The sequence below is a fragment of the Mustela nivalis genome (genome assembly GCF_964662115.1).
Source record: "Mustela nivalis genome assembly, chromosome: 7".
Taxonomy (NCBI): Eukaryota; Metazoa; Chordata; class Mammalia; order Carnivora; family Mustelidae; genus Mustela; species Mustela nivalis.
The window spans coordinates 71,460,958-71,478,642 of NC_139026.1; the positions used below are offsets into that span (position 1 = coordinate 71,460,958).

General features: G+C 37.1%; 1 protein-coding gene across 13 annotated transcripts in view; it reads left to right on the top strand.

The window, feature by feature from the left end:
- DNAI7 (dynein axonemal intermediate chain 7) overlaps positions 1-17,685 on the top strand; it is a 62,603-nt gene that overhangs the window by 8,028 nt on the left and 36,890 nt on the right. For 11 of the 13 annotated variants that reach the window (XM_082738512.1, XM_082738501.1, XM_082738502.1 and 8 more), the window contains 5 exons: positions 4,361-4,445; positions 6,298-6,389; positions 9,023-9,124; positions 9,965-10,102; positions 16,420-16,566. In XM_082738512.1, the coding sequence (XP_082594638.1) occupies positions 4,361-4,445; positions 6,298-6,389; positions 9,023-9,124; positions 9,965-10,102; positions 16,420-16,566 (564 nt within the window). The remainder of the gene's footprint in view (positions 1-4,360; positions 4,446-6,297; positions 6,390-9,022; positions 9,125-9,964; positions 10,103-16,419; positions 16,567-17,685) is intronic. The other 2 variants (XM_082738510.1, XM_082738511.1) reach the window with 1 other exon arrangement.

The following is a 17,685-nucleotide window of genomic DNA, read 5'->3' on the forward strand; positions in this document are numbered from 1 at the left end:
ATGAAGAAAGATTAAGGGTATCACCAAAAATGTAAATAAGCTTAATGTTTTCACTAAAGATGCCTGTGAAACTTTATATAGCTTATTAGTACTCATTGCAAAACCTAGGAAAATTGTACAAGACTACAGAAAAGGTACACTGTTAGATCTGTCACTGTTGGGACATCTGGATGACTCAGTTAGGCATCTCCGTTCAGCTCAGGTCATGATCCTGGGGTCTTGGGATCGAGTTCTGCATTGGCTCCTTGTTTAGCAGGGAGCCTGCTTCTCCCTCCTCCGTCTGCCACTCCCCCTGCTTGTGCTCTTGTGCATGTGCTCACTCTCTCTCTCTGTTGTCACAGAGAGAATAAATAATTTTTTTAAAAATTTCTATAACTGCATTTACAGCAGTATTCTTTTTCAGAAATCACTGTGCTTAATAGAATACATGGAATAGCAGAAGACATTAATTAGATTGTAGGGGGAAATTACCTTATATGTTGATGAATACATAGATGATTCCAGTTGTTCCCAGCTAATAACTATCACTATCCTTCCAGTAAAGAAAATGGGATTATTAATGAAATTTTGATATTTGAATTCCTTTAGTAATAACTGTGAAGAGATTTTACAGAACTTAGAATACTTTTCTTTGAATTGACTTTGTTTGAATAGATTAAGAATGGTGCCCAAGTACCTCCCAACATAGAACTATAAAGAATGGGCAAAGGGGAGAGGGACCTTATTGTTCATATCTGTACTCTAAATCCTGTTGTAATTTAAGCATATTATACATGCTGTCCCCAAATTACAATGGTTCTACTTGTGATTTTTCAAGTTAATGATATGATACATATTCAGTAGAAACCATTCTTTGAATTTGGATTTTTTTTTTAAAGATTTTATTTATTTAACAACAGAGATCGCAGGTAGGCAGAGAGGCAGGCAGAGAGAGAGGAGGAAGCAGGCTCCCTGCGGAGCAGAGAGCCCGATGTGGGGCTCGATCCCAGGACCCTGGGACTATGACCTGAGCTGAAAGCAGAGGCTTTAACCCACTGAGCCACCCTGGCACCCCTGAATTTGGAATTTTGGTCTTTTCCTGCACAGGTAATATGTGGTACAATACTCTTTCATGATACTGGGTAGCAGCAGTGAGCCACAGCTCCCAGCCAGCCCTCTCATCACAAGCTTAAGCCGCCAAAACACTTAGAACTCTTCTGCACCCATACAACCATTCTGTTTTCACTTTCAGACAATATTCAGTGCATGACTTAAGATAGTCAATACTTTATTATAAAATAAGCTTTGTCCAATTGTAGGCCAACGTAAGTATTCTAAGCACTTTTAAGGTAGGGTAGGCTAAACTATGATGTTTGGCAGGCTAGTGTATTAAATGCATTTTTACCTTACCATAGTTTCAACTTAAAATCGGTTGACTGAGATGTAACCCCATTACAAGGAAGATCTGTATTCACAGACAAGCTTCGGTTGCCTAAAATTTGCATCTTGATTTCTATGGAACGTTAAATGTTTACTCTAAATTATAAATGGTGTAAAGATCAGAACATTAAAATTGCATCTTTTTAAAACAATGTGAGGAAATGGAATCAATTCATACCTGGCTCATTGTAAAATGTAAGGTAGCTCATCATGAGGATGTCTATTAACACATTTAAAATGAAGTCAGGGGCACCTGGGTGGCTCAGATGTTAAGCTTCTGTCTTCAGTTCAGGTCATGATACCAGAGAACTGGGATTGAGCCCCACCTGGGGGGCCCTTTTCAGAGGGAAGCCTTCTTCTCCCTTTGCCCCTCCCCCTGCTTGTATTCTCTCATTCTCTCTTTCTCTCTCTGTCAAATAAATAAATTAAATCTTTAAAAAAAAAAAATGAAAGACTGTCTGACCATCTTAAGATTCCTTGACAGGATAAGTTTTAATGGAGTAACAGAAATGAAATGAAAGCCCGATTAGAGTGGGCCATGCAGAAATTGAGAAAGTAGAAGCAATAGGTAAGTCTTTTAGGAGATCTGATATAAAGGGTAACAGAATTAGAGCAAAAGATGGAAAGGGATGTGAAATCTAGGGAGGGCGATATTTATGAATAACTAGAGGTATTGATTACAGGAGCCGGATCTTATTAAATAGGCGATAAAAGTTAGGATCCAGTATAAAGGTAGCAGGTCAGCCTTAAATAGCAGAAAGTACATACAGATCATACAGCATAAAGGGAGGGAAGGCAGACAAAGATATGTAGATAGGTTCAAAGATTTGGATGTGTAACTGACATTATTCTCAGAGTTTCCAATGGTATGAAAAATAAAGTCAACAGCTAAGAGTAGGAAAGAGGAGAGGATTTTGGAGGTTTGAAAAATGAGGAGCATGAAACACTGGTAGGAATACTGGATGACACAAAGTCTATTTAAAATTTGTGCTCATAAATTTGAGTTCATGTGTATTTTTCTCTGGCGGGGTTCAGCTGCTCATTTTGCTAGTGCAGAATAAATGGAGAGCTGAGTTGAACTAGAACTGGGAATTTGCCAGCTGAGCTTCTTAGAGGGACAGGAAAATGCGGAAGTGGAAATATATGTTAGTGATTATGGTGATAAGCTATGAAACCTAACCTGGGTAAAGAAGTGGAGCAATGAGTGGCTTAATGATCAATGAAGAAATGGTAGGGCTAATGGATTAGAGATTCCAATGGAGCATTTTGCACTAGGTAAGCCAAAAAGAGAAGATGGTCATCAGAAGTCTGTATATTCCAAGGATTAACCACTCTACTGATTGCTTAATTGAGATAGTGCTCTTTTCTTTCTATACTTTCCCATAGGGAAAATGGAGAGGAGGTGGTTATCACCAAGATAGTTCTCATATTTGTATTCCATAGCTCTGATTTCTTTGCTAAACCTCAGTTCTCCAGGTTCCGTGCCTACAATCATTGCCTGGATGCTCTTCTCGCACTTCACATTAATTAGATTTAAACTCCTTTCAGCGGTCTTTCATCCAAATTTACTTGTTCTGGACTACAGTTTTTCTTTTTGACTATTCCCTAACTCATTCTTCTACTTGCCTCAAATTTTAATCATCAGATTAAGTTAACTTATATAATATGTATTGTATCCATTCTCCTGTGTTTGTTACATTGTTATGATTTTATTTATTTATTTGACAGACAGATCAAAAGTAGGGAGAGCAGCAGGCAGAGAGAGGAGGAAGCAGGCTCCCTGCTGAGCAGAGAGCCTAATGCAGGGCTTGATCCCAGGACCCTTGGATCATGATCTGAGCCAAAGGCAGAGGCTTTAACCCACTGAGCCACCCCAGAGTCTCTAGTAACTTCTCTTAATAGTCACCCAAATAGTATCCTCTTCATAATCATTTTCTTCCTAATACAAAGTTAGTTTTCAAAATTATATTGTTAATAGCCGCAGCTCTTCTCAAAAACTTTTAGGGAGCTTGCACTTTTTTAGAATAATGTCCAACTTCTATAGCATAGGCTCAAGCCTTTTTTTCCATTTTCATTTCTATTACCTTTTCTTGGAATCTCCCCAGGGCCCATGAACTTGTTGGCCTTTCCAGGGCCATCCCATCTTCATATCTTATTGCTTACATTTCCCTCTTGAAATACCTTCCTCTCATATCTGAATGTTAAAATCTCTTGGGCACAGACTTAAATCCTACCTGCTCTATGATGTATTTTTAATCATTATAGACATGTAATAATAATATAACTATTTTTACATATATTTCATATCTATTTATATTATTATTATATCTATTTATATCTATTTACATCTATTTTACATATATATTTTATTTTAATCCTTAAAAAATAAAATGAGGTCTTTTTTAAAAGATTTTATTTATTTATTTGAGAAACAGAGAATATTTGTGAGTGAAGGGAGGAAGAGAGAGAGAGAATTTGAAGTAGACCCTGAGCTGAGGACAGAACCCAATGCAGGGCTCAACTCCCAGCCCTGGGATCATGACCTGAGCTGAAATCAAGAGTCAGACATTCAACCGACTGAGCCACCCAGGCACCCCAAAATGAGGTCTTATGTAGCACCATTTTAAAGATGTGGAAACTAGGAATGAGAAAGTTATGTAAATTGCATATTAATTGCATAGCATTAATTGTATAGTAATTAAATTGGCACTGTCACTCTTGCGTTTAATAAATTTTATGCTTATTTTTCTTACTTGCTTCCATACTTTGTCCTCAGTGCATTGGGTCAAGGCTTTGTACATAATAAAGTCTTACTTGAATGAATGAAAGGCTGGATTCATGGAAGCAAAAGTGTTTTTCATAATTACTATTTGAGGGATATGTGTTTAAAAATAATTTGGATACATGTTAATAGCCTTTTTTTTATGTTGTGACATTTAAGTCTGGCAAGAAGAAGAGGAAAATCACCAAAGCTGAACGATTAAAGCAGCTACAAGAGGAGGAGGAAAGACGGCAAAAAGAGGAAGGTACAAAATACACAGTGTTACTATTTTCATATGCAGGGAATATAACAGTAGGTTGGTATTTCTACATTCTAGTCAATATCTTTTAAAAGAATTTTCAAAATTCTTCAATTTTTCAAATCTCATTTTTTTTAAAGATTTTATTTATTCATTTGAGACAGAGAGAGAGAGCATGAGAGGGGAGAAGGTCAGAGGGAGAAGCAGACTCCCTGTGGAGCTGGGAGCCCAATGCAGGACTTGATCCCGGACTCCAGGACCATGACCTGAGTTGAAGGCAGTCACTTAACCAACTGAGCCACCGGCGCCCAAATCTCATCTGTTTTGTAATAAATTTCTGCTCTTTAAAGGGTACCCAGAAAGTTCTGTTAGTATATACCAGTCACTTTCAGATATATCTTGAAGGGGAGTTGCCAGATAAAATACAAAACGCCCAGTTAAATTTCAATTTCAGATAAACAGTGGATAATTTGGGATAATTTGTCTCATGAGATATGGAACATACTTAAAAAAAAAAAAGGCAATTCCGTTATCTGAAATTCAAGTTCAAGTAAGCATGCTCTATTTTTATTTGCTAACTCTGGCAAACCAATCTTGGAAGTCTTTGTATTTACTGATGAAATCAGAGGCATTGGTGCTAATTGTACAGTAAGAATTCTGATACACTCATTAAATATGGGAAGTAGACACTAACAAGAAATGTACAGAGCAGCCCAAGTTTTTATAGTTTAATAATGTTTATTTGCCCAATTTTACAAATTTTCATTTGTAAAAAAGAAAGTCAGTTAAAAGTTCATAAAAATATCAGTTATTTAAAAAATACCAAAAAGTGATTTTAAAAATCTGAATATTTCAAGTGGTTGTAGCTTTTAGCATTGAGAACATGTGTGGATTCAAATTCAGGTTTTAAAATTCTGTCCTCAGGTTCATGTTGATTTTTTGTGTGTAATCATAATAAATCCTTCTTAGGTGGCTCTTGATAAGAGTACATTATCAGAATCTAGATCTTGGGGAAAGTTTTTAAAAATTGGATTAAACTCATATTCTTCAACATATATTTCATATATTTTTAAAGGTTTTATTTATTTATTTGACAGAACACAAGTAGGTAGAGAGGCAGGCAGAGGGAGAGGGAGAAACAGGCTCTCCACTGAGCAGAGAGCCCAATGTGGGTCTCGATTCCAGGACCCCTGGATCATGACCTGAGCTGAAGGCAGCCTCTCAACCAACCAAGCCACCCAGGGGCCCCTCATATATTTTTTAATAAAGATTACGGTAGAAGAGAAGATTAGGGTAGTTTCTTCTGATGATGTAGATGTCACAGACTTATGGAAATCTGAAGGTTTTACCTCTCCTTAATTACCCATGATCAATCTGTCACTTTTTCTTGGTTAAAATTATTATTGGATATCTGTAAACTTTGGGGGGAAAGAGAAATATCATTATAGTTATATTTTCTTGGCCAGGAAGTTTGAGTCATGTTGTTTTTTGAAAAAAAATCTAGCATTCATCTTATTTCTACCACATGATGTGGTTGTGACTTCTATAAAATATTCCACCACCCTTACATGTTGAAAATATTTTAAAATAGATTGATTTAGGGGCGCCTGGGTGGCTCAGTGGGTTAAAGCCTCTGCCTTCAGCTCAGGTCATGATCTCAGGGTCCTGGGATTGAGCCCCGCGTCGGGCTCTCTACTCCATGGGGAGCCTGCTTCCTCCTCTCTTTCTCTACCTGCCTCTCTGCCTACTTGTGATCTCTCTCTGTGTGTCAAATAAGTAAAATCTTTAAAAAAAAAAAAAAAAGATTGATTTAATCACTGAGAAAAGATTTTGTTTTGTTTTGTTTTTGGTTCTTTAGAGGAAGCCCGTGTGAAATATGAAAAAGAAGAAATGGAAAGGCTTGAAATACAACGGATTGAGAAAGAAAAATGGCATCAACTTGAAGCAAAAGTATATAAACATTAGTAATGTTATTTTTTTAAAGATTTGATTTATTTGTCAGAGAGAGAGAGAGAGAGAGTGCATGAGCAGGGGGAGTGGCAGACAGAGGGAGAAGCAGGTTCTCCGCTGAGCAAGGAGATGGATTCGGGGCTCAATCCCAAGATCCTGGGATCATGACCTGAGCCGTGGGCAGATGGTTAAGCAACTGAACCACCCAGGCATCCCTAATAATGTTATGAATGAAGACGAACTATGTGGCTATCAGATGTGTTTGGCCATGTAAAGTCACTCTCCCCCATACCTACCACTAATGGTAGTGGTATAGGTTTTAGGCCTATATAAACTCGTTTAACTCATTAAATTCTACCAGAAAGTTAGTGAAATTATTACCCACATTTCACAGATAAGGAAATTGAGGAATAAGGAAAGCAAACAGTGGACTTAGACATAAATAGCCTTGCTTCAGAGCCCTTGCTTGTAAGCCTTAAGTTATTTTTCTCAGTCTGTTTTATAGATGATTAAACAGAGACACCCCCTCCCCCACCCCCCAAACTCAAATTCTACCTCTCCTGTTTTAGTTTTACTTATCTTTTTCACCAGAATTTTTCAGATCAATAATTTCTCTGAGGAGAAACCTTATAAGTTAAAAATTGAAGACCCCAAAGGAGATTTATGTGGGTTTTATCTATCAATATTTACCATATTAGAAATTTAAACTGAGAAATTATAAGACACATTATATTAACAGATTATTGTTAGAAATAAACATTAGTAAAAGTAAGTAAATATATTAACATTTTAAAAAGAAAACACCTATAATTATATATATATTATTGATTTATAATTGATATACAAAATTATATTAGTTTAGGTATACAACATAGTGACCCAGTATTTGTATATATTGTGAAAAGATTATTACAATGCTCTAACATCCATCACCACACATTATATATATTTTTTAAATTAGGGAAATAAGTGACATTGTTTATGTTTTTAATATCTCTTCGATGTCGGACTTAACAAAAGACAGCTGGATTCTCATACCGACTTCAGTATTCTGTTTCAGTGTGTTGTTTTGAAGAAACATCTGGCCTCACGCAAATTCATAGTTGGAAAAAGGAGGAATGTTAAAGCTTTTCAGTTAATTGTGAATATTCTTTTTGATGCTATGCCAAAACTCAGTGTCATAGTTTCTCAGTATGGAATCTGAAATCATATTAATGAACTTTTCATGCTCTGTTACACTAAAACACTGATTTATCCTACCCTTTAAATAGATCTTATAACCATGTATGATTTTGCAATATCATGATTGATTGCTTAGAAGAATTTCATTTACTGAATTATTTCCTTCCAAATATTGACACATTTTTATTATTCATTATAAAAAATTGCATGCACTAGTGTCATCTCCAATCAAATCAGAAAGATTTTAGGGAGAAAATGTCAAACAGTGGTAGGTGCAAGTTTTCTTAAAATTCGAATTCTTTTCCTTAAAGATTCATTTATTTGAGAGAGAGAGCAGGGAGGAAGGGCCGAGGGGGAGGGAAAGAGAGAATCTCAAGCAGACTCCCCACTGAGCACAGAGCCCCCCGATGTAGGACCTGATCCCATGACCCGAGATCATGACCTGAGCCGAAACCAAGAGTCGGACACTCACCTGACTGAGCCCCCCTTTAAATTTTGAATTTTGGGCGCCTGGGTGGCTCAGTGGTTAAGCCGTTGCCTTCGGCTCAGGTCATGATCTCAGGGTCCTGGGATCGAGTCCCGCATCGGGCTCTCTGCTCAGCAGGGAGCCTGCTTCCTCCTCTCTCTCTCTGCCTGCCTCTCTGCCTACTTGTGATTTCTCTCTGTCAAATAAATAAATAAAATCTTTAAAAAAAAAATAAAAAATAAATAAATAAATTTTGAATTTTTATTTTATTTTATTATTATTTTTTATTTTATATTTTATTTTTAAATTTATTTTATTTTTATTTGAAAACTTGAATTTTGTCACTGGTAACAAATACTTATAGTTGTTTCCTGGAATTAACACGCTCAATTCATTCATTTTTGAGTGTCTGCCAAATACTCTAATAATTGCACAAGTATTTATTTCTCAAAACAGTCTTGTTGTTTGATATGTAGCAGAATTGCTCTATGCATACTTCCCATTTTATCACATAGAATAATCAAAAGACATATACTGATGAGTTCAAATTTAATAAAATTAATAATTTTCACTTTATCACATCATTCTTATGTGAAACTGGCTGTTTCCCACCCCACTCCCTCAAAGAATGTGACCCCTAGTACAGCTTGTGACTTGATTTGTGCTGAGGCACCAGCAATTTTATACCATTTTGTGCCATTAGTGCAAATGTATACACTACAGAAAAGGCGGTTACTGTTTTAGTATTATTACGAGGGCAGATTTGACTTCACAGATCCCCAGAGTCTTAGAGACTCACCAGAGTCTGCAGATCATTCACAAACCACTGTTGCAGATGAAACCTTTTGGAAATGACAGTTACACTCAAACTAACTTTAGTGTTCATTTTGAAACTAAATATTTTGTCAGTAAAGTTTAGATGCTATTTATGAAACATAAAGCTAAAATTTAAGAGCAGATCAATGTATTTATCCCCATGTAATAGGATCTAGGAAGGAGACATGAAGAACTTGAAGAACTTTGTTTATTAGAAGGGTGTTTTCCTGAAGCAGAAAAATTGAAACGAGATACAAGATTGCTTTCTCAGGTAAGATCTATTTATGTGTGTGAACTAATACTTTTGTACCACAAGAGGGAGTTATAGTCTGATATCCTTTTTAATGTTCCCCAGATTTAGAGTTTGTCTGTAATACATCTCTAATCTGACAAATCTCTCATATCGCATGTGGCAAAGTAAATTCACATAGCTTTGTAGAAAACTATTTGTCAATAGTAAGACCCTTGAAATTTTTAGATCTTTTGACTCTGGTTTAATTTAGGGAATCTACACAAGAAAATTATTCCAAATTTAAATAGAAAATTTTGAGTTTAAAGGAATCTAGTGTTGCTCAAAAGAGCATAACTTTGGAAACAGTAAAAATTATTATCCAGAAAAAAAGGAACAATTAATAATATGGCAAAAGATAATGGTGGCATAAATTTAAGCAAAAAAGTGTTAAGGATAATATGATTACAAATGCAGAATTTGCATGTACTACAGAGTAAATGGAAGAACTCATACTAAAATGCCAGTCATTATTAACAACTAGTAACAGTCTGAAAAGTAGAAACTAGCCTGAGTTGGCTTTTATAAGTATAGAAGTTATATGATTAGAGAGGAAGGCAAAACAAAATCAACTCATAAATAATGTTTTAAAAATGTGACAAATAGTAGAATTGCTATTTAATGTTTATAGCAGCTATTTATTTGAATTATGGAAACTTTTAAATCATTTTGATGAAAAGAATTTTGTTATTTTAGAGATATTTCAAATAAGCAATTTGCCTAAATTGGAAAAACTAGATTATGAGAACTGATACTTTGAAAAAAGTTATTTAATCTTTGAATTTTTATCAGTGTGAACCTTTAGACATTTTTATTTCACAGTGGAAACACTACATTCAATGTGATGGGAGTCCTGATCCTTCAATATCCCCAGAAATTAATACTTTCATTAGCTTGTGGAAAGAGGAAACAAATGAGACACTTGAGGAAGTGATTGCAAAAAGCAAACTAGTGCTAAAGGTAGGTACTGAAATATTCTATAATTTTGAATTATTTAAATTATAAATTGTCTGATATTGACTCCAAAATAGGAATAAATTGAATAACCATAGTACTTGCCAATTAATAACACTACTGCTTACTTGGTTATGGAGAAAATTATTTGCTTATCTTTTCATTTTTTTTAATTTCTAAAATTCCTATTTTTACTTTTATTTTTGCCACCTTAGATAAGATCATCATGACATAAATGTGAAACATTATGTGTGTCTAATCCAAGCAGGAAAAAAAAAAAAAAACCAGGTTGCATCCATTTATGTAGATAACTTGGGGGAAAAGTATATGATTTTATCCTGAGTTGAAATTTTCCACTAATCTATGTTTACTACAGATGTTCTTCAATGTTAACTATGTGCCAGGCACTTACTCTTGAAGGCATGAAAGTATAAAGACGAGTAAGAATATTGTACTTTCTACTTTGGCCAATAGGATGGACAGGCTACCTGGAGGAACTTCCACTTTATTATGCACTTAAAAATGCTAAAAAAAATTTTTAATGATATTTAAATTCATTGCCTACAGGTGCCTGGGTGGGTTAGTCGGTTAAGTGTCTGACTTGGTTTTAGCTGAGGTCATGATCTTAGGGATTCTAAGATTGAGTCCCATGTCCTCTGCTCTGGCAGGGAGTCTACTTGAAGATTCTCTCCCTCTGTCCCTTTCCCCACTCTAGTGCTCTCTTTTGCATGCTGTCTCCCTCTCTCTCAAATAAATAAATAAATAAATATTTTTTTAAGATTTTATTCATTTGAGAGAGAGAGAGAGAGTGAGAGAACACAAGCAGGGGGAGAGGCAGAGGAAGAGGGAGAAGCAGACTCCCCGCTGAGCTGGGAACCTGACCTGGGGCTTGATCCCAGGACCTGAAGATCATGACCTGAGCCGAAAGCAAATGCTTAACCATCTGAGCCACCCAGGTACCCCAATAAATAAATATTTTAAAAAACTCATTGCCAAGTTCAAAACAAAATAACGGAAAATCTTGGAGGCCATAAAACAATTCAGAGAAGTAGGCAAGTCTCAAAATCAGTGGCTTCACAGAGAAGCCACTTCTCCAGAGGCTTTCCTCTCTTAAGTTTTGGGTTAGCCTTGTTTTAAAGCACGTCAGGAAGCAATGCCTAGAGTATGTGAAAGCTGGCAAGTTGAATCAAAGATGCCTTATATGACTGGGAGCCTCCAAAAGTTATTGTGGATAAAAGAGAAAATACCTATTTGCAAAAGGAAATGATAGGAACTTGTTTGGCTCATCTTTAGCTTAGAGAAGGGGAATAAGAAAATGATTCTTAATCACAAATGAATCACAAGTCGATTGGGGGAATTTACCAGAATATAACAGAGAGATAAAGAGATGGAAAATATGAATGAGCAATTAACAGACATGTATGATAGAGGAAAAGAGGCTAAAATACATTGAAAATGAGTGCCAGAAGGAGACGCAGAAGAATGAGGGAATGACAATATTTCAAAGAGAAAACGGCTGACATTTTTCCAGAGTTGAGAGAAGATACAAACCCTCAGATTCAAGAAACCAATGAATCCCAAGTTAGGATGAATAGAAAAATCCACACTAGACACACCTACAGAATAGTTGAAACTGGAAGGAATTCACTGCTCTTGGTCCTTTTATCCTCTAATGCTTTTGTTACAGTTCCTCACCATCTTTTGTGGGTTTTTTTGTCAGTGTGGTTTCCTTCTTGTACATGTTCTTATAGGATGGAGTAACTCCAGGGCGCCTGGGTGGCTCAGTGGGTTAAGCCTCTGCCTTCGGCTCGGGTCTTGATCTCAGGGTCCTGGGATCAAGTCCCATATCGGGGGTCTCTGCTCAGCGAGGAGCCTGCTTCCCCCCTTCTTTCTCTCTGCCTGCCTTTCTGCCTACTTGTGATCTCTCTCTGTCAAATAAATAAAATCTTTAAAAAAAAAAAAAAAAAGATGGAGTAACTCCAGATTCTGTTAAGTTTGTAACACGCTTGCCTGATTTGATCTAGACACACTTATGAGACCCATTTTACATAGAAAGAGAGATTGTGACATGCTTAGAGTCTCCTATGAGATTTCAGATGAGTCTTACTCTATCGATGGAGCCTTCCGTACACAGTGAGGTCTTCTTGCCATTGCACACCCTCTCTGCCACGTTGCCGAGGCATGATGCTGGTCTAAGAACCTGGTGCTCTGTAAGAGCCAGAAGAGAGTGGGAAGTAGCGGAAGTAGAGTTCATCAGCGATGAGCTGGAAGGGAAATCTTCCTAATGTGAGAGTGGGTTACAGAAGTGGAAATAACAAAGAGTAGGGAAAATGAGAAAAAGATAAGTAACAAAAGAAGAGATAGAAGGGGATGCCTGTGTGGCTGTCGGGTAAGTGTCTGCCTTCAGCTCAGGTCATGATCCCAGGGTTCTGGGATCGAGTCCTGCAATGGGCTTCTTGTGCAGTGAGGAGCCTGCTTCTCCCTCTGCCAGCTGCTTCCCCTGCTGCACACTCTCTGTCTCTCTCCCTCTCTCTGATAAATAAATAAATTCTTTAAAAAAAAAAACCAAAACACTTAAAAAAAGCAGGAGACAGAAGAGCATGATCCTAGCACTAGGAAATTAAAGTAGGCAGCACATGAGGAACAGAAAAGAATTAGATAGCATTGATGCCACGGTAAACATCAAGTTCTAAATGATCAAATGTATTTATTTGGCACACTCTTTTTTTTTTTTTAAGATTTTATTTATTTATTTGACAGAGAGATCACAAGTAGATGGAGAGGCAGGCAGAGAGAGAGAGAGAGAGAGGGAAGCAGGCCCCCTGCTGAGCAGAGAGCCCAATGCGGGACTCGATCCCAGGACCCTGAGATCATGACCTGAGCCGAAGGCAGCGGCTTAATCCACTGAGCCACCCAGGCGCCCCGATTTGGCACACTCTTAAATAATACTATGCCAGGCTTTAGAAATAGTAACTTGCTGAATTCTTATAATAACTCTATGAGGTATTCACTATTATTCCCATTTCACAAATGAAGAAGGCACAGTGATGCACAGAGGCACGAAGATGTTCTATAACTTGCCCAAGATCACACTGTTAATGAGAAGTGGCTAGGATTGAAGTCCTGCATTCTGGCTTGAGTCCATACTGCCACTGAGCTGCCTCCCTTAATTTGGAATGTATGAGGTGTTTATTAGGTGTCAGTGTTCAGAACTAAATCCTGCCACTTACTGGTTTTTCCTTGATCTTGCTGTGCCTCAGTTTCTTTCAGCACTATAAATATCTCTGCTCTCCACTTGCTTGCTTGATTTTTTAAAAAAGATTTTATTTGACAGAGAGGAAGAGCACAAGCAGGGTGTGGCAGGGAGAGGGAGAAGTAGGAAGCTGTATGTGAGGCTTGATCTGAGCCAAAGGCAAATTTTTACCTGCCTGAGCTACCCAGGCTACCTACTTGCATGATTTCTGAGATGTTAAATGCAATTCTTGATTTTTGTTCCTCTAAAGGTAAGGTTTTTCCCTCTGACTTCTGTGGGGATTTTTTTCTTTATCTTTGCTTTTTCTGAGTTTGGAAATGATGTGCCTAAGTGTCGTTTTTTAGGGCATTTATCCTGCTTGGTGTTCTCTGAGCTTCCTGAACCTGTGGTTTAGCATCAGACATTAATTTAGGAAATTCTCAATTATTATTATGTCACATATTTCTTCTGTTCCTTTCTCTCTTTTTTTTTCCTTCCAGTATCTTCATTATGTGTATGTGACGCCCTTTGTAGTTGTCCCACGGTCCCACGATATTTTGTTCTATTTTTTTACGTTGTTTTTTTAGGTTTTTGTTGTCTTTGCCATTTGGTTTTCAAGGATTCTATTGCTATGTCCTCTGCCTCAGAGATTCTTCCCTCAGCTGAGTCCAGTCTACTATAAGCCCCCCAAAGGCATTTCCATTCCAGTTACAGTATCCTTTGATCTAGCATCTCTTTTCTGGTTCTTTCTTACGATTTCCATCTCTCTCCTTTACATTGCCCATCTATTCATGGATGCTGTCTGTTTTATCCAATAGAGCCCTCAGCATATTAATCATAGTTGTTTTAAATTCCTGGTCTGATAATTCCAACTTCCCTGCCATGTGTGGTTCCGATGCTTGCTTTGTCTTTTCAAATTATGGGTTTTGCCTTTTGGTATGACTTGTAAGTTTCTCCTGATAGCTCAACATGATGTACTGGGTAAAAGGAGCTGCTGTAAACAGGCCTTTAGTAATGTGACTACGAGATAAGGTAGGGAGAGGGGAAGAATCCTACAGTCCTGAAATTAGGTCTCAGTCTTTCAGTAAAGCCCGTGTCTCTGCATCTCTGCATGGTGAACTTCACGATTGTCTTTAATTTTTTTTATTCCCTTTTTGGTGGGAGGGAATGGCTAGAGCCAGCTAGAGTTGTGTATTTTTTTTGCCCCGGGTGAGTTAAGCTCTGATAAAATTCCTGCAGATTAGGCTCTAATTAGTTTCCCTTGAGATCAGGCCTTGTTAGGCATTCCTTTTCTCCTCCCCCTGCTAGAAATAGGAGGGGATTTTGCTCCCATAGTTGTTATAGAACCCGGTGGAGTGTTTGGTGGTAAATCTAACAATATTATGGGCCCTCTCCCTTTCATGACTGTGTTCTCCTGGAGTTTTTGTTGTTTTTAAGATTTTTAATTTATTTATGACAGAGAGAGATAGAGAGGGACCACAAGCACCAGGGAGCTGGGGAGGGAGAAACAGGCTCCCCGCTGAGCAGGGAGCCAGATATGAGGAGGGATCCCAGGACGCTGGGATCAAGATCTGCGCCAGCCAAAGGCAGACGCTTAACGACTGAGCCACCCAGGCACCCCTTTTCTGGAGTTTTTAACTTTCAAGAGTTGTCTACACTGAGCTTCCAATAATTTGGCATTTACAGTTCAGATGTTCTTACTTGGCACTGGTTTCTACAGTGGCTTTTGCTCCTGAATCTAGGTCTCTTCAGTCTTGAGGGCAGGTGTTTGCCCTGTTTCTTCCCCTCTTGTGGGTCAAAGAAGGGGTTTTTTTGATTTTTCAGTCGGTTGAGCTTTTTGTTTGTTAGGATGGGGTCAGATCTTCCAAACTCCTTACAGGTGAAACTTCAGTTTCCTTATCTATAAAAATAGGCACAATAACAATATCTAGCTCATAGAGTTATGATGAAGATAGAATGAATATGTATAAAGGTTTAGAACAGTTCCTGGCACGTAGTAAGTGTAGGAGAGGGAAAATTCTTCTACCCTTCAAGGTCTTTCAGCTGGACGGAGAATTCAATTGATATGAGACAGGTTAATGGGAGAAAGAAGACAGTTTTATTATGTGCACATGGAGACCCAATAATGAAATTGAGACTTTGGGCACCTGGGTGGCTCAGTGGGTTAAAGTCTCTGCCTTCGGCTCAGGTCATGATCCCAGGGTCCTGGGATCCAGCCCTGAATCTGACTCTTTGTTCAGCAGGGAGCCTGCTGCCCCCTCTCTCTGCCTGCCTTTCTGCCTACTTGTGATCTCTGTCAAATAAATAAATAAATAAAATCTTAAAAAGAAAAAAAAGAAAGAAAGAAATGACCAAGGCAGGCACATTTTAGACAAAGAAACAATAGATTTGTGAGGCATTTACAGGATAAGGAAAACAGGTGTTTGTGAGCTTGAATTAGGAACTCTAAGCAGAATTTGGGCTGAGGTAGTAGATTAGTAAAAAAGTAACAAGGTTTATTTCTACAGTTTTCTCTACTTGATAGCCCTTGCCTTTGGTAATAAAGATGTCTTTTCTTAGTACAGGGATTGGTGTTTTTTATATGGGAGATTTGTTCCCTCCTTTCAGGAGGACAGAAGAAGTCTAAGTATCTTTGTACAGTTGACTCTCAAGTAGCTTCAGTTCAAAATGATCAGTGTTGGGCCTTTGTGGTTCATTTGGGGGTGGCCTGCCCTGGACTCCTACATAAACATTCAGTATATATTAGTAACTCTCTTCTTGTCAGCCTCCTCCTCATTGTTGTTATACCATTATTTCTACTGTTCCATAGTCTTAGGTATCCAAGCTGCCCCTGCTCTATTAACTTGCTAATGAAAGCTCTGTTACGTGTAGTTGGGAATTCTTATAATGGAGTTTCTGGAGAAAATATTTTATTTTTCCATGATCTTAAATAACACAATGAATATAAGAAAAGATTTTTATATGTTTTACTGATGATATATGATGTATGCCTCAATTCAAAAGTGATAGAACATTCCCTTTTTACTTTTTCTTTGACCATTTGTCAGAAGATTATCTTTATAGTAAGTTTTTACTTTGTTATTATTTATAGTTAATTGAGAAATTGAAATTAATTTTACTGGAAACGCCACCATATGATTTGGAAGATAAAAATATAAAACAGTACCAAGGATCAATTCTAGAACTCCAGGAGCTCCTTCATCTTAAGTTTAACATAGCCACAGAAATACTTCTCAGAGTAAGTGTGATTTTTTTTTTCTCATTTTGCTTATAAATTACAATTAACTTTTTAAGAGTTAAAATTTTATACTATATGATTAAGAAAATCTAGCATCTTTTTAATTAAAAGGCTATGGAAAAGTCAGTTAAAAAAATCAGTATAGTTGAAGTCCTGTTTTTCTTTAATATTTTATTTATTTATTTGAGAGAGAGAGAGAGCACGCGCAGAGGGAGAGTGAGATGGGGAAGCAGACTCCTCGCTGAGCAGAAATGCCAGTGTGGGGCTCAATCCCAGGACCCTGAGATCATGACCTGAGCCAAAGGCAGATGCTTAACCGACTTTTTTTCTTATACTTGCTAAGGTTTAGTAGGATCACTATGAAAATAAATTCACAAAACTTTATATGCTAAATATTCACTACTCAAGATAAATTGACTAAGATCATAATTATTGGTAGTCAGTCTGTTTTCCCAAATATCTTATCATTAGTGATAATATTCGTATAACTAAAATAATCATTATACCTTGACAATTAATAATTCCATAATCTAATGTCCAGTCCCTATTTAAATTTTGGCTAATATCCTATCCCATGAATGTCTTCTATGGCTATTTTTGTTTTATTGTGTGCTCTTTAAATCAGAAAACAACCTAAAGTCACACATTTTTTGTGTGTGTCTTTTTATCTTTTGGTTTATGTTGGTCTCTGTATAGCCCTGGTAGAATATGTTCTAATTATGAAAAGAATTGCAAAATTGGCTTAAACTTTACTAAATTTATTATTAGTAGTAATATTTATAATGTAATTTTGGAACAGTTTTGTTATAAGAAAAGCAAAGAAATGTATTATAATTTTTAATAATCAAGATTATTTTAAGAGAAAAAAGATAAAATATGTAAACTAAGAGATTAGAAAAAGTACTGTAATTTTTTTTTAAGATTTTATTTATTTATTTGACAGACAGAGATCCCAAGTAGGCAGAGAGGCAGACAGAGAGAGAGGGGGAAGCAGGCTTCCTGCTGAGCAGAGAGCCTGATGCGGGGCTCCATCCCAGGACCCTGAGATCATGACCTGAGCCGAAAGGCAGAGGCTTAACCCACTGAGCCACCCAGGGCCCCAAATATTGTAATGTTTAA